The 17,071-nt window shown below is 47.0% G+C and overlaps 1 protein-coding gene across 1 annotated transcript in view; it reads right to left on the bottom strand.

Moving 5' to 3' along the window:
- NBAS (NBAS subunit of NRZ tethering complex) overlaps positions 1–17,071 on the bottom strand; it is a 264,240-nt gene that overhangs the window by 95,049 nt on the left and 152,120 nt on the right. Inside the window, exons 36-40 of the mRNA XM_054569493.1 lie at positions 14,480–14,650; positions 11,641–11,754; positions 11,187–11,310; positions 6,534–6,610; positions 5,835–5,972 (exon numbers count right to left, since the gene is read on the bottom strand). Coding sequence (XP_054425468.1) covers positions 5,835–5,972; positions 6,534–6,610; positions 11,187–11,310; positions 11,641–11,754; positions 14,480–14,650 — 624 coding nt within the window. The remainder of the gene's footprint in view (positions 1–5,834; positions 5,973–6,533; positions 6,611–11,186; positions 11,311–11,640; positions 11,755–14,479; positions 14,651–17,071) is intronic.

Below are 17,071 nucleotides of genomic sequence, written 5' to 3'. Positions count from 1 at the left end.
TGCGCTGGGGTGCAGGAGGGGAGGGGAGGCACAGGGTGGGATGCAAGGGCCTTTTGCCAGGAGAAAACGCCAACAAACTGTATCGTACTTCTATTCACACCTTGTAATCTACCTAGATTACTAAGTCACTCCTGCAGCACAGAATTACAGGGGGTGGAAGGAGAAAACGGGAAAAGCCTGTGGAAACAGAAACAAGCGGAGCCGAGAACGGAGAGCTAACGATGCTTCACCGGGTGCTATTATGTGCAGGCCACAAATTGAAACCACTTTGATTTCAATTTCCACGATGATTCATCAGGAGTTTGTCACATTTCATTCCAAACTCAGCGGTGCTGTTTTATGCACAGGAAGATGCTGGAAAGACCCACATAATGAGCCATTAGGCAGCCGATGGAAAACTCCTATGTACCTAAAGCATCCAGTTATTGTGCCACCCGGATTCCCTCGAATCCAGGCGCCGGCACTCAGAACGGCAAGACTGGAGCAGAGGGCTGTCCTCAGGCACCACAGCCGAAAAGGCTCCTGAACTCCGAAGCTCATGCTGCAGTCACTGAGTAACTCCAGTGGGCAGGGTCCTGGGGAGTCACAGAGAGAGGGGGCCCCTGCCCTAAGGAAGATCACGTGGAGAGGAGACAATGCCTCCCAGTCCCCTACAGGAACTGCCCCAAAGGGCGTCCATCCTGGAGCGGTGACACAGAGGAGGAGGCTGAGAAGGCTTCGCACAGGAGACCCGTCTACCGATGGTGGGAAGGAGGAGGCACTTCAGACAGGCCCAGTGGTGTGAAAGGGGGAGCAATATTCAGAGAATTCTTAATCCTGACCAGCTAGAACAAACTTCAGAATGGCTAGTGTCAGGATCGTGGCTGGTGGGCCAAAAGGAGCCAGCCGGTTGAGTGAGGGTCCTCTCTGTCACCCACAGGAGCTCAGACAGCAATGCACAGGAAAACTTCCTGCTGGGAATGGCCCCTCCGTCCTGCCTGCCGCAGACCACTCAGGTCCCAAACCCAGGGTCCCGGCTCCTTCTGAGACAAGGCCAGAGCGGCAGCATGTCCACACGAACGGCAGGCAGAGCCCGGCATCAGGACCGCACAGCAAGAGGACGGCGCTGTACAAGGGCAACCCTGGGCACGGCGCCGGATTTCTCCAAGTCTCATCTTCTGCAAAGAAATTCCTTCTGCAAAATGGGGTTGGTCAAAGGATCAAGTGGCAGAATGAATAGGAAAGGCACTCTAAGACCGCCAGTGCCTTATAAGGGTCATTCTGATCTTTGTACTGTCCACTGACAGCTCCTATAAACAAGTCCCTAAACTGATTGTTGCTGTCAGGTCCCTTCCTGACACTTTCTCAGTGGGACAGAAGAGACCCTGCTCAGTCACAGTGGAGTCTGCTCACGGACTGCCTTTCTACCCTTTCCCTCTAGAGTCAGGCAGCTCTTCTGGCCTTGAGTTTTATACAGTAAACTGTCAACATCACCTCAAACACTCTGGGAAAACACCACAGTGGTATGCCAGGTACAGTGATACGTCCATACTTTTGTCACTGCTAGTCCCTGTCTGGACTGTTCTTCCTCCACGCATGCACATGGTGCTACTCTCAGCCTTTTGTCTTTACTCAAAGGTCACCTTCTGAACCTGGGTCTTTGCTGAGCCTATTTAAATTTTATTCTTCAGCTCTGGCTGGCGTGACTCTGTGGACCAAATGTCAGCCTGTGAACCAAATGGTCACAGGTTCGATTCCCAGTCAGGGCACATGCCTGGGTTGTGGGCCAGGTCCCCAGTAGGGGGCATGTGAGGGGCAACCACACATTGATATTTCTCTCTCTCTTTCTCCCTCCCTTCTCCTTTCTAAAAACAAATAAATAAAATCTTTTAAAAATAAAAATAAATTGTACCTTTCAGATAGACCACACACACACACACACTCACTCACTTACTTCTTATCCTTCAGCACTCTTACCACCATTTAACAGAGTACATAATTTATTGACTTATTTTTTTATGGTGCCCTTCCCCAGTAGAAAAGGACAAGGGCTTTATACACTTAGTTCACTACTGTTTTCCCAGGATCTAGAACACTACTTGGCATGAAGTAGTCACATGATAAATATCTGATGAAAACACACACATAATTCAATCACCACATATGTATCGACAAATTGTTCATTAATTTTTGGTCACTTCCCCAGTGAACGTGTTTACTATTCTTTCTGTTCAAGGTCCTGTCTAAGCCTTGGGGAAAACCAGTAACTACAACACAGACCCTAGCCTCAAACAGCTCTTTCTCCACTTCAGGTGGAAAGTATATAAATTCAAAATCACAGAGCAGAGTGCTGTGGCCGAGGTAAGTACAGGGCAGCGCCAAGGCACAGGGGGAGCGTCCCACAGAGTGTGGGGACACTACTGACAGTGGCAGGTGGCCGGAATCAGGCGTAGGTAAGGCAACACCTGAACCAAGTAGCTGAGCAAAGAAATGAGGGGAGACATCACAGGCAGAGAGTACAACATGTGAGAGGCAAGGAAACCAGAGAACCACAGGTGCTGAGAAGTTCCATGGCTGCAGCGAAGGCGGAGGGCGATGGAGAGGCAGAGACTGACCGCGATCGCAGAGGACTCGCGGGCCTGCTGGGAATCACCCGAGGACTCGGCAGGGGAGGACGGCCGGACCCGCCCCCCGAGAAGGACTACTCTGACAGGCGCTTGGGGAAGGTACAAAAGTGACAAAATGAGGACAGGGCGATGTGTAGGACGCTGTTCCCACAGTTAAGATGAAGAGCCATGGAAGGCTGAATTTTAACGTGAGGGCCCGGATGGAGAGGGGAGACAAACTGGGGAGGGCTCAGGTGCTCCCCCGGACACGGCTCTCTGGAAGGCTTCCAGGGTGTCTCTGCAGCTCGATGCTTAAAAACATAGCGAGCTCTTTCTAACTCTTTATTCCACCTTCTGAACCAACACCCAAGTGCTTCCCACAGAGGTGGGAGCGGCCCCTGGGGAAGGAGCCGGCCTGCGGCCTGGCCCGTGCGATCTCCGTGCTGCCAGGGCCACGTCCGTTTCTGTCTGGGGCAGCTGGGAGGGGCCTTCTGCTGAGGCATCACCCCTGGGCCGCAGGGACTTCACTGGCCTCTGTTGCCACTCGGACATAATGTTGCTTCCTGACGCAAAGACCCTGAACAGCAGCAACTGGGCCCAGGATGCAACAGGGACAGGTGTCAGGATCGACACCACAGGGCGGACGAGCAGTCTGACAACGAAGTGGGGGCTACGGGCAAGGGAGAGGCACAGGAGCCCAAGGGACATCTTCAAAGAAAAGGAGAGTGTGGTGGAAAATGGTGACAGGAACAAGACCGAGAGTCAAAAGGCTGGGATGGACACAAGTTGAAAGGAAGAAACAGAACTGGGGTACGGGGTAGAAACAGTCTCATCATCTTTCATCCTAAAATGCCAAGCTCTGTGTCCTTCCTTGTAAGCACTCAGCGAGTGCTGGGTCTGCGAAGGGGTCTGCAACATACACGATCTGGAAATGGAAAACTCACTTCCCACCCCATGGAAAGAACTGCTGGGGACGCAGAAGAAAGCAAGATGGACGCACCTGCCCTTCCAACCCTCCTCTTTCAGCCTCCTCCTTGATCTCCTTGCACACTTCAGCTGCGGACGTCTTGAACGGGGTTTCTTGCAGGGTAACCACGGTGCCGGAAGCAGCAAACCGTGCTGGCCAGGTATTAAAGTTGGCCGGAATTTAACGGTTCTCTCCTTACTGACCTCTCTCACAAACTGCACAATTTGGGACATTTAATTTTTGGTATAAAATGATTTACTATTAGGGAAAACATGAAAAATATATGTTCTACTAGAATATTCCTCCGAGAGGCCTACTTTCATTAATGTTTGTAGGAAATAAAACCGGAGGTTACAGACCCAAAAGCAGCTCTGCGGCAAGGCCTTGGCTTTCTGTCCATTCCAGCTGGTGGTCGGCCTTAGCCGGCTGTCCGTCGTGCTCCTCGCGCGCACCCCTACGGAGCTGTCTCACCTGCGTCGCAGTGAGGGCGCGTTCACTGAGGTCAGGCAGCATCCCCCTCCCCCCTCCCCATGCTCAGTAGGAGTCTAAGACACACAGGGAGGTTTAGTGGCAGCAACTGATTGACTGAGTAGCTTTTCCATCGTCTGTGTCTGCAAAACATAGCACAGTGCTCTGCACATGGTATGACCTTCACTGGGAAATTAAAGAGGGAGAAGCCCTCTCGGCACTGGGATCCCGGGTCAATGGTGTCCACTCAGAAATCTCAGTCGAATAAATTTTGACAACACAGTGACTTGCTGGGAAAAACTTCAAGTTTATAACAACACACAATGCTTTTCATCAAAGTAACACTTCACTGCATGTCAACACACTTGGAGTTTTGGAGCAGCAAATTACTTGGTACTTGTGTGCATACATAGCACTGATGAACAGATAAGGGTATTCAGAAGCAGACAGCAGCAAACATGCCAACAACACTCTTCGCCGGCCGCCCAGCTGACTGTAGTAATAGAGATGAAGTACACTGCTCCAGAGATAAACTTCCACCTATGTAACCACTTCATCCCTTCAATTTATAACACAATAAGTCTATTTCTCATTTCACATAAAAACATACCTGACACATAAAAAAAAAAAGGAAAATTACTAGAGTATGGACCAAAGTAACTGTACAAAGAAGTAGCAGCTATCAAAAAATTTCAAAATTCCCAAAATAGTTATCTTATACCAAGCGGCTAAAAAAGAAGAAACTATTCCTGTTTCTCAGCCAAATGTCATCATAATAAAACTGTGTCTGAGAACGACACCCTCCTAACAATGACAACCGTGTCCTGGGAGATTAACCTGCACTGCGGACAGTCTCCTACACCCCGCCCCTTCTTTTTAATAGAAATGGATGAATAAGAGCCATAGAGTTTGCCACAAACAGAATGTTTTCACATATGTATAAGCTCTCAGCTATGTTTTGCAGAGCCGAGGCAGCTAGGACTTTGATACACATGTGAAATCATTTCTTGACAGTCTGCTTTGGGTCAAGGGGAGGAAAAACCGGCCTTAGTAAAACTGGAACCTTGGACTGGTGCACAGAGTGGATCTGAAAGTCTGATCTATTTGCTTGTCTTCCCTTAAAAAAGAGGTAATTCTCTTAAAATGATCCAATTCAAAAGGCAGATAACATCCAGTGCTGAGAACTCACAACCTGGTGTGTAAAGTAAACCTGAGGCATTGCTTTGCAGGGGTGCCTGCAACCCTCGTGTGTCCATGAAGGGAGGCACGCGGAACTTGAGGCCACGTGAGGTGCTTCACTCAGGAACTAACAGGGGAGTTACACAAGAGTTGTCTAAAGCTTGGTGGCAAGTAACAGGATATGTTTCAGTATTTAATCTGTATACCATTAGTACTCCCATATTTATGGCTTAAAAATATGTATAAAAGTGGAGCAATGCTACAAGAATTATGTGGCCCAACTTTCTGAACTACACAGAGACACCTTTCTTCTGGGCAGTGAATTAAAAGACCAATTCTTCACTTCACGTCTGCTCTGCCTTTAGCCTTTCCTAAGAACTTCGTATAAAAAAAATAAATAAAGCAAATGACAGAAAAGTTAAGGGAAGAATCAGCATTCACAACAAACAAGAGAAACTCTACCTCTGATTGATACCTGAAACAGCAACCATGGCCAAGCAAAAAGGCTGTCAGCCACTTGGAATGCATTCTGGATACAAAGCAGATGGGTACCCCTAAAGCGTTAAACACGTGTTTGAACTGTTTTAGAAAAACCTGAATTCTGCTCCTTAAAAAGTGGAACCCAGAGGACTCACCCTATAAAGAGGATGACACTGGTCCCTGAAACACGGAGCCAGGTGCGCGTAGATCTGCAGGCTGTAGTAGTACGCAGCCAGCTGCAGGGCGAGCGCGGAGCAGGACTGCTTCTCAAAGCACCTGTTGGCATCCAGCACCTAGGAGGGAACGGGGTGGGATGGACTCGGCTGAAAGGAAATCATGAGCCTCACAAACTGTTACATACCTAGTCGTGACTGTAGAATTTTGGTACAAAGTCTCCATCAGATCAACTCGATCTCATCTTAATTCAACAACATTAAAATCCAGAAGACAGCCCTAGCTGGTGTGGCTCAGTGGACTGAGCACCAGCTTGCGAAGCAAAGGTTCACCAGTTCGATTCCCATTCAGGGCACATGCCTGGGTTGCAGACCAGATCTCCAGCAGGGGATGCGTGAGATGCAACCACACACTGATATTTCTCTCCCTCTCTTTCTCCCTCCCTTCTCCTCTCTAAAAATAAATAAATTAAATCTTTAAAATAAAATTCAGAAGACACTATAAAGGCAGATTCTATGCATGTAACAGCAGATTTAATATCAGTATTTCAACTAACATTGTAGAATTTATTCTCTGGATACTGAACACAGTTGCTTATGTAAAGTAAACAATGATAATGAACAACAGGGTTTTAGTTAATTCGTTTTTAAGTCCTCGTTTTGTGGTACAGGTGAACTTACCTGAGGTAAGGCAAGGAGATAGGCAAGAGCCAAGGTCATGTCATTTGGCAAAGCGTCACTTGCTAGCTGCAAAAGAACTGAACACGGGGAAAAAGTGCATCATTTTACTTGAGGATCTGCATGACATTCGCAGTTACTAAGCACCATGTTTTAAGTCCTATAAGGTTTCGACAATTAGCTTCAGAAGACTTTTTAAGACACTTTCTGAAAGTCTATTCAGTCTCATTTAAATACAGATCACATGAAACTATGTCAAATGGTAACCCTGCCTTAACTCAGACAAATGACGCTGTTACTTAGACATGAGGAAATTCTGTTAGTGCAGCTGCAAGTCCACGTGCAAGCAGATCAATGAAGATGGTTTCTTAAAGCTAATCCTTTGATTTAAGGGACCAATTTAAAGGACCCAGGCTGTGCTATAAAACTACATATATCAACAGCAGTAAATGTGGAAGATGACCCTATGGGCACTAACAATCAGAGCCACAGAAAAGCTTTCTGAATGCAAATCTCAGACGAACCTTTGGATCACTACGGCAACGATAGTGTGGTTTTGTTCCTTCCAGGAACACCCCTCCTCATCGCAGTCCGCGAAAATACCAGTCTCTTGGTTTGATTCTGTCGTAAAATAGCCCAACCACTAACAGCTTTTACACACACACACACACACACACACACACACACACACGTAAGTGACAATTTGTAAAGGTTACAGCTTTAATGAACAAGAGGACACTGCCCACAAAGTCCGAGCTGATGAGCAGTTTGTATAGACGAGGACACGCTCTGCCCAGTTAGGCCTGAGAATCAAGTCAAAGGCAGTCTGCGTACTCATGAGGAAAACCCTTTATTTTCAAAGAACACAGAGTCTCCTGATCGGCACTAACGAAGGAGAACAGAATATGAATAATCCAATGGTACTTGACTTTAAGAACAGACCATATACTATTTTTCCAGAAGATATGCCTCCCAAACTGTGTCTTACTTGGACTAGAATTTAAGTCATTTGTATAATGTGAGTTCAGCGGACGAGCTGGGCAGTGGGGAGGGAGGCGGGCTGAGGAGTGTGGTAAAATGTATATTGTTGAATCTTGGTGAAAGGTATACGGCAGTTCACCGAAGAATTTTCTCAATTTCATGTGCTTTGAAAGTTTCCTTAATAAAATATGGGGTGAAGAAAAGACACAAAAATCCTCTCTGGTAACGGTGTCTAATGCTCAAGTTCTCTGGCAGCTATTTATTTCCCACGTGGGTTTTCCCGGAGCTGCCTGAACACTGGGTACCCCTCGTCCCCGGCATTCAGTCAGCTGGTTTTCCAGCCACGCAAAGCCCACGACCGCCCTACTGCTCCGAGCCGGAACAATCACCAGTGTCAAGTAAACCACCACACGGATGTGCCCAGGGTGAAACCAGAGGGGCCCTCTCTCTTCCCTAATCCCTAACACAAATGATGCTCAAGTCGCCTCACGGCATCCTTTTCTCCCCCAACTGGATCACAGCTCCTTCATCTTCATGACCCAAGCACTGCCCTCCCATCACTAACAGCTGGATTGTCACAGGAAGCTCCTGGGGAGCAAGGGCAGTGTCCCTCAAAAGGTGCAAGGATTCTTGCAAAGCAGATCTCAAACCCCACAGTCAGGAAGCCTCCCAGCCTTTGGCTCAGCAAGCCACCTGCAGCAACACTGACAAAATCACCGGCAAGGATCCGAGGCAGACCGATGCCACAGGGCCTCACCGGGGCCCTCGGATGTCGTCCTGGCTGCAGGCTGCGGCGTGGTGATGCACAGTACCATTACGATATTAAAAAAAAAAGAGAGAGAGAGAGGCCTGCCCTACATTTATCAGTGCATTTGAGTTTAATCCGCAATGCTGGTTCTCAAACCCTGAATACAATGCGTTCTGTAGAAAAGTCGCCCAGCCAGGCTCAGACAATATCTACACCTGGGCCTGCGAGCACCAGAGTCGGTGCAAAGCCCAGGCCCCTGGGAAGCTGGCTGGGATCAGTTCAGTTCCAGGCCGGACTCACAGAGGAAAGCTGCCCGCACCACTGATTTGGAAAGCATTAGCCATTAAAGCATTCAGTTAGCTAAATAAATGATGATCAATTTTCTTCAGCTAGTCTTCACAAAAACCTTTTCATCTACTTTATTGAGAAATTCTGAAAAGTAGATCATGTTGGAAAGTGTAATTTGTATGATAACCTACTTCTGAACCAAAGTCAAGAATCACATTTTTACAATTTTTAATCTAAACTTTTCAATTTAGCCTTTATAACTCTTCAATTTTGCCAAGTTTTTGACAAATATTTGGTACTATAAAATAGTCAAAAACATTTGTTTCAGGCATATTAGCATTACTGATAACAAATGTCTATGAAAATGCTTCATAAACTATAAAGCCAAATGTAAATTAAAGGGATGTAATTATTAAAAGCACCTCTTTTTTTAAAGACCCATTAATATACACAGAAGGTGCTCAAACACGTCTTTCCCACTCAATTCAACAATATTTGAAAAGAGTTTTAATATTTTAATGGACCTGGAGTCTTTCCCTTGGTGGGAAGTTAGTAACATCGTAACGTCAGAAGGAGCCAGTGGAAGAAGCGCGCTCCGCCGGGTCACAGGGACCTGCGGGGGAGCCATGCGCAGGCCCAGGAGCGGGGGTCACGTCCCCCCGCGCGCAGCCGCAGCCCCCGGCCCACACCGCGACTGCCACTCAGGCTGCACTTTTGGCCTCATCGCGCAGAGTCGGTGAGCGCCAGGGGCTAGGCAGGAGCCCTGCGTGCACCTGTCGCAACAGCCTGTGGGAGCGCTGGGGACAGAGCCGGCACTGCGAGTCTGACCCTCCAGGGTAAGAGCCCCAGCGGCCTGCTGAGCGGCTCGGAGGGCAGGTGCGTCCGAGTCCGACGCAGAAACACGCCGGCTGACACCCGCTGGCTGCGGAGAATCCGGCACCTTGTGTGAAACTTCCGAAGGGCCTGCCTTTGGTTTTGCAACTGAAATCACCTGAGGACCTCCCGATGCGTGGGCCCCCTCCAGGCTCTGCAACAAATGCTCTGCAGTGGATCCAGGCTTTGCAGCTCTTAAGAACTCCCTAAGCAACTCTAACGGGAAACCAGGACAGAGTATGACTGCAGCCAGGCCTCGCAACAAGGGAGGATGGTAACTGGGGTGAAAGAAGCCCGAGGTGACAGTGAGGAAGGAGCCAGGCCAGTGCCACCTAAGAACGGGCACAATACACAGACGGGCCATCGCCATCCCGGGGCACAGCGGGCCAGCGGCAGAGCGTGCGGCTGCCATGCTCACTTGAGAGACGAGCTGAAGGGAAGAAACGCTCAACACGGTTCTTCTGCTCGGCCCCCGCGGCTCTCCCGAGCGGGTTCGCTGCGGTGCCCAACCTGCGCAGGGCCCGCCACGCTGCCCCAGCCCCTCAGCCTCACGGCTTCCGGGGGGGTGGGGGGCGGCCTGTGCTCTTCCCTCCAGGAGTCAGAGTCACTCGCAGACCCCAGAAAAACGTCGGTGAAATTAGAAAAACATAAAGACAAATTTTAAGAGGAGAAAAAACAGGAAGTAGTAAAGAATGATTAAAAGGGAGAACAGCAATGCATCTATACCCTTCACATATATTCAGTATCATTTGCAATATAATAGCTTTCGAAGGGAAAAAAAACCCCACAAATGTACCCATCAACTGTGAGGTTTACTCTGATTTCAGAAATGCTATGAGGTAGAAAAACACGCGTCTCAGAGCACGAGGAAAAACGGCCCACTCCGTGAAACGGGTACCGCCATTCAAGTGCCCGCACAGTGGCTCGGGAAGCAGTATTTGCGTCCCCTGTTCCCGACTACGTAGAAATGCTAATTTATTTTTTCATCATTATTTATAAATAAATTATAGTACCAGGTTTCTGGGGAATGGCGGTTCTACTCCCCACACGCATTTTCCCAAGTGTTGATCCACACAGCCGTGCGCTCGCGTGGAAGACCACACTGCCCGGTGGCCTGCCCGTGGAGGCTGCGGGTGGGACTGCCCTGGCGACCGCCCGCCCCGCCCGGGCCTTCCTCCCGCAGGTGCCTGGAAGGCAGGCAGGGGAGCTGCAGCCCCAGCGGCCCGTGAATCAGGAGGCGACCGCTAAGGACGGCGGAGCAGAGAGGGAATTGAGAGACAAAGGCACAGAAACTACCCTGGAAGCTTGAAAAGAAGGGAGGAGACTAAAGAGAAAAAAAAAGTAATTGGAAAGGGGTGTTTGGGAAATGGTCATACATTTAACTCTTTTCAAAAAACTCTACATGGAAAGATATACCATCATGTGGAAAATTCTTAAGATGAAGCAAATACTTCAGAGTTACTACCACACAAAATCAGAAAGAAGTGTTTACTGAGCACTTTATACCGCTCGTTACAAGAATCACTTTAGATAATTAGCAGCTTAAAAATAAGAATTGTATCGTATGTATCCTTTTAAATCCTCAATATTAGTAAGTATCTGGAAAGCAGAAGGTAATGTTTTAAACATATGAATGATAGTGTCAAGTTAAGCTATTCAAGATGGCTGAAAAACTTACTATTGTTCTTCCTCTCATTCATTTACAGTTTTACTTACTGTTCCCTGATCTGAATGACTCCCCGTCAGGGAACTGGCTTCTTTCATACCTTCTGTTGCTGGGAACACTTCTTCTCCTTCCGCTTTAGTTTCCGCCAGCTTTCCAGTTCTCAGCAGGACCTCCGCAAAGCTTTCTGGTGGGACCTGGTCATAGGTGCTGTAGGTCATTTCAGACTAGGCAAAAGAAGAACACCGTTCAGTAGGGTGTCCTAAGCATACAAAGGTATGCTTAGAAAACACAATTATAACCTTTTATATCTTCTTGTGACTTCAGTTATAACTTCTCCCTTACTAAGGCATATTATTTTGTGTAAAGTTTTTAATTACCTTTAATCTAATACAACAGTATGTTGTAATGTAGATAAAACAAATCTCATAAAAACCAATGAGTAACATGATTAAGAAAGAAGCCAAGGAAGTACATTTTCAGGAAAAACTTTAGGTTTTGTGACACTGAAACGCCCACGACAGTTAAACCCATGCCCTGTGGCACACCGTCCTTACCTCTGTGACAAAGGGACTGGAGAGGACGGATTCATAAAAAGGGTGACAGCCTTGTTTTTCTAGACCTTCATTGGCTCTGGCTCCAATTTGATGAGCATCCCCAAATTCTTGTCCCTAAATAGAACAAAGTGGAAAGTGGTAGATGAGAGAGAGATCTGAGAAGCGGGGAGGGAGGGGGTGTCAGGAGTAACAATCGAGTGCATTGGGTGATCTAAGGAAGCTGTGTCCGAGTGACACAGAGCCCAGCAGAGAACGGAGGAGGAATAGCTACATTCCAGGAGCAGCACTTCAGCCTCACCCTGCAGTGCCTTTGAGTTCCCGGGTCACTTGGACAAAAATGAATCAGAAACACAGAAGCAATTGGTATTACACATATAATAACAAGTTTTCTACACTCCAGTCAAAATAATGTTCCTAAAACATCATTTTGTACATATTGTTCCCCTGCTCAAAAAACAGCTTTGAACAATGCAAACAGCCGAGAGTATCCAGTCTAAACTCTGTAGAATAACATTTAAGTTAGTAAATGTCAACTCACATTAAAGGTGAACTCTTCCCTCCAACCACACTGGTCTACTTCGCGCGTCCTAGCCCTATGGCTTTCCTCCATCACCAGGCTTCTGTCCATGCTGTCGGCCTACGTAGGTGCCTCCTCCCCTTCCAGGCGCACCTCAGACCTCACCTTCTGAAACCTTACCGGTGCCCCTTTCAGTCCATCTCCTGCACAGCGACACCCCACACAAACGCCTTTTAGACTTGCCATCAGCTTTCCTCATTAGCAAGTACAACACTTTAGTATATCTAGCCTGGGTAATTATATTTCTGTTGGGCTCTCCTCAAATAGATTGTAAAGGTCCTAACTGGAAGAGCCAAGCAGACATTCACCTGCTCCTCCCAAGTTTACTGAGCACTGACTTCATGTCAAGCACAGCCTAGGGACACAGTGAGGCTGCTGCAGCCCATGATGATAGAAGTGACAGCTGGCACTTAATAAAAACCATACAGTAGGCACAACGTTAACATTTTACCTGACATGTACCCTCAAAAAGTCCAAGAGGTGAGACAGAAAAGTAACCATAACTTTAATCCAGCTGGACACATGCAATAATAAGGGAAGTACCGACCCACCCCACAGTCACGCACACAGCTTCTTAGTCAACGGTACCTTCACTGAGCCAGCTGTGTGGGCCATCAGCCTGAGTTCTCCCCTTTCCTGCATATCCCACATACGGACCATGAGCAGGTCCAAGAAACACATCCCCAAACCAGCCACTTTCCACTTCCTCCCTGGCTACCCAACCACCACGTCTCACCCAGGGCCCTGGGATAGAAACCTATCTTTTTGCTTCCACTCCTGACCCACTACTGCTAGGTGTCGACACAGTAGTCGAATGATCTTAATAAAGGGAAAGCTGGATCCCACAAGCTGCATTGCCTGAATTCTCTAACAGCTTCCCGTCTTATGCAGAATAAAATCTGTGGTCCTTATACGAGGCTTTGTATGGCTGTCCTCTTCTCCCCTCTCTGATCTCAACTCCTACGGCTCTTCCCATTGCTCCCTCTGCTCATACTATGCTGGCCTCCCTTCTGTTCTGCAAAGATGTTGAGCACATGCCCTTGCAAAGGCTTTGTACTCGTCCTGCTCGGTTCAATCAGGTCCCTGCTCAGAGCGACAGCCCTTCTGAGAAGCCTAACTCCCCTTCTACAGAAGCACTCGCCCCTCCCCCCCCCACCAGGATCAGTCGTCGTTCCCTCACCTGGCTTGTGTTCACAGTGCGCATCGCCGCCTGCCATTACGTATGACACAACACATTTTTGTTGCTTTCTTTGTAACTCCCACTGAACTATAGGTTCCACAGGGGACGGGAACAGACTGAAGTGTTTCCCGGTTCCCCAAGATGAGGACAGTGTCTGACACACAGAACATGCCTGATGAGTATTTGCAGAATAAACGGACGGATGAATTAACTAGTGAGAGAGAGAGCCACGTGAGTGTTTGGCATGACCTTACAAGTACATGGCTTTGTCCTCTTAGTTTTCCCGTTTGAGACTGAAGGAGTGCAGTGTGAGGGTACAGAGGAGACAGAAGGGACACGGTTGGCATGTCACAGAAACCAAACAATAGGCCCACTGCTTGTCCTGACATCCACTCCCAGATAGAGGGGAGAGTCTGGTACACTGTGCCCTTCGCCCAGGCCCCAAAACGCCAGTGTTACAAGGGGAGACCTTTGGTCAGTGAGCAGATCACAAGGGCAGAGATGTCATAAGTGGGACCAACTCCTCACCCCGCCCCGCCCTGCCCCACATGTGCGGGCACAGCAAGATGACGCTGTCTGTGAGCCAGGAAGCAGACCCTCACCAAAACCTGCCAGTAATCTGATTTTGGACTTCCCAGACTCCAAAATGGTAAGACATAAATGACTGTTGTTTAACCCAGCCAATCTCTAGTATTTTTGTTAGAGCGGCCCAAACAAACTAAAGATAGCCCTCAAGCGGGCTTTTAGCACTTTTTCTTTACTACTGGCTTATAGAAAAAGAGCAAAAGTGAGTAAGCATTGATAAAATCATTTTCCTTTTCATCCCACTGAACTTAAATTCTGACACATAAACTCAACTACACCTAAACCAAATTAGTGTCTTCAGCAAGTATTCTGTGGGAGTCTATTACATGCCATAAAATGAATGACTCATTCCTATCTGCGAGAGGCCTAGGTTTCTTCAGAGAGCGTTCTCCTAATCCAGGGAAGGTAGAGCTGTGCCAACAGCGGGAACACCTGGAGCGCGGTGCAAATGACCGACAGGAGCTGCACAGCTGATTTTAAAGAGAGGCCTTGCTCACTTGCAGGGGTCGGAGGTAGGTCAACGACCTCTTCCACCACTGCCCGTCGCTGACCGCCTGCAGCACTGCTTTGGTGGTGGTCGTGGTGTCGGACAGGACCTTCATGGTGGTGGCGGCGGTCCAGTGGAACAGGTCCGCCGAGCTGCCGCCGCCGGGGACGCTGACTCCATCCTGTGGTAAAAAAGGAAACGAGAGGAGCTAAAGTGTGTGCTGTCCTAAGGACAGAGAGTGATGATGTGACTACGTAAAGTCACCCGACATGAAGACAGACAAATCAGAAAGCCCATCTCTGCTAGTAAAAAAAATACTGTGAAACTAAGCACCATTGGCACATTGTTCCTCCATGACCCGTCTACAAAAGAAAATTTGGTAAAGGAAAACCATCACCGTGCGTTAGTCAAATAATCCCTTTCAGAAACATTTAGGAGGTAAAGATGGGCTCTGTATTTTCTTACGGGTGTAATACCCTGCCAAGGAGCCACACTCATGTTTGTGTCTTTGACAAGACAGTTTAGAATATTCATTATTTAGATTAAGAGATAAATTATTCACTCAAACAATTCTAAGTTTTACAATAACAATGCAGAGTACACATTAGAATACCATTTGACACAAAAATAAACTATAGATCAAATGAGTTGAAGATGCTGCGCACGGCCACCAGCCTCCAGGGCGTCTCCCCTCTCCCTCACAGGTCTGGCCAGCACCATGTGCAGTCCGCTTGTTCTTGGCAGGGTTTCAGCACATCAGCAATAACTCTCTCTCTCTCAGACACACACAAACATTGATATTTGTATTTATTTAAGGTCATTTATTCTTCCGCATTATAAAATGACTATAATCTCACAGAGGGTGGTTTGATAAATTCAATAAAGAAGGGGAAAAAGGATAGTACGTTCACAGTTGGATGATGCAAAGGCAATACTTCCTTCTGTCTGCAATCCAGGCTTAGAGAGCTTTCCTAGAAAACTTTTACTGCAGTATAAGGTATATTCAAAAATGTGGGTATGTGAGTGTACAGCTGGATCAATGTCCACACACCCACGTGGCCACACTGAGACTCAGACACAGAAGGCCAGAATCCCAGCTAGGTCTCTGTGCTCAGCTCCGCACACCAACACCGAGATCAACACCCTCCTGACTTCTGGCGGCACAGATGAATTTTGCCTGTTTTAATCAGGGGTGTCCAACGTGCAGCCCGTGGGCCACACGCAGCCCAGGATGGCTGTGAATGTGACCCGACACAAAATTGTAAATTTACTTGAAACATTGTGAGATTTGTGTGTGTGTGTGTGTGATCATGTGTCACAATGGATTTAAAGTGTGGCCCAAGACAACTCGTCTTCTTCCAGTGTGAGACAGAGACTACAAAAGGTTGGACACCCCTGCAAGTTTAGGTGAATGGAATTATGTTCTCTTTTGTCTGATTTCTTCCCTTCAACAAAATTCATTCATATTCTTGCAAGTAGATGAACACTGTCCAACTCGTTGTTAGCGCAACGTCATTGCATCGCTTATGTACCAGAGTGTTACAATGGGTGAATGCATCAGAACTGTTCTACCCTTTCTTCTATCGATGAGCATTTGGCTACTCTCCTATTTGGAGCTAACACTAACTGTGCTGCCCTGAACGTGGTTGTAGTTACCTTTCAGTGAACATACACATTTTTGGGAACGCACCTAGAAGTAGAATTGCTATAACGTAGGGTAGACCTATGTGCAGACTTAAAAAAAAGTGCCAAAGATTTTCTAAAACGGTTACATCAATTTATATTCTAACAAGCAATTATAAGACTTCCAGTTTCTCCACATCTGCGCCAACACTTGGTATCGCATGCCTCTTTCCTTTTAGCAAAACTGGTGATGCTCTCTGTGGTTTTAGTTTGCATCTCTCCAGCGGCTAACGAAGCTGAACACCTTTTCAGGCATGTGTTGGCCATGGGAGTGTCTCATTTCATGAAATGTCGGTTCGTGTCTTTTACCCATTCTTCTGTTGGTGGCCAGTCTTTCTTATTTGTAAAGATTCTTTAGATATTCTGGATAAATGTTTCTTACTAGATATATGAATTATGAATATTATGAAGATTACCTTTTCATTGTCTCAATGGTGTCTTTTCATTAATAGAATTTCTTAAATTCTAAATTAGTCTACCTTCTCAGTTTTGTCACTTTATGATTAAGATTTAAGAAATCTTTGTCTATTCCTAGGTCACAAAGATATTCTTCTATATTTTCCTTGACATGTAATATTTTTGCTGTAAGTAAAATCCTGTTAAGACAGTGTACTAACCCTCCCCTACACATTCACAGCATTAGAGATATACTTTAATGCACTTACCATAATATATTGACATTAAGATTTTTTTTGGCTTGTCTATTTGCCTTCCCAACTAGGCAAGAGCTTTCCAAGGGCAGGGACAATGTTTATTCATTACTATATCCTCAGAGTGTATGAAATCCCTAATGTGTCATTTGTATCTGTAGATACGTGTAAGAAATCAGGTTTTACTGCACTATTTAAACGTTTGAAGTTACATTTTCTAAAGCCTAGTATGTTCATGTTTACTAGCAGCAAAATGCTATTCAAATAAG

Source organism: Pteronotus mesoamericanus, unplaced genomic scaffold (assembly GCF_021234165.1).
Source record: "Pteronotus mesoamericanus isolate MK-2021 breed Mesoamerican mustached bat unplaced genomic scaffold, CSHL_Meso_final contig_101, whole genome shotgun sequence".
NCBI classification, from domain to species: Eukaryota; Metazoa; Chordata; class Mammalia; order Chiroptera; family Mormoopidae; genus Pteronotus; species Pteronotus mesoamericanus.
The sequence above is the reverse complement of the archived record's forward strand: the minus strand, read 5'-3'. Positions and strand labels throughout refer to the sequence as shown.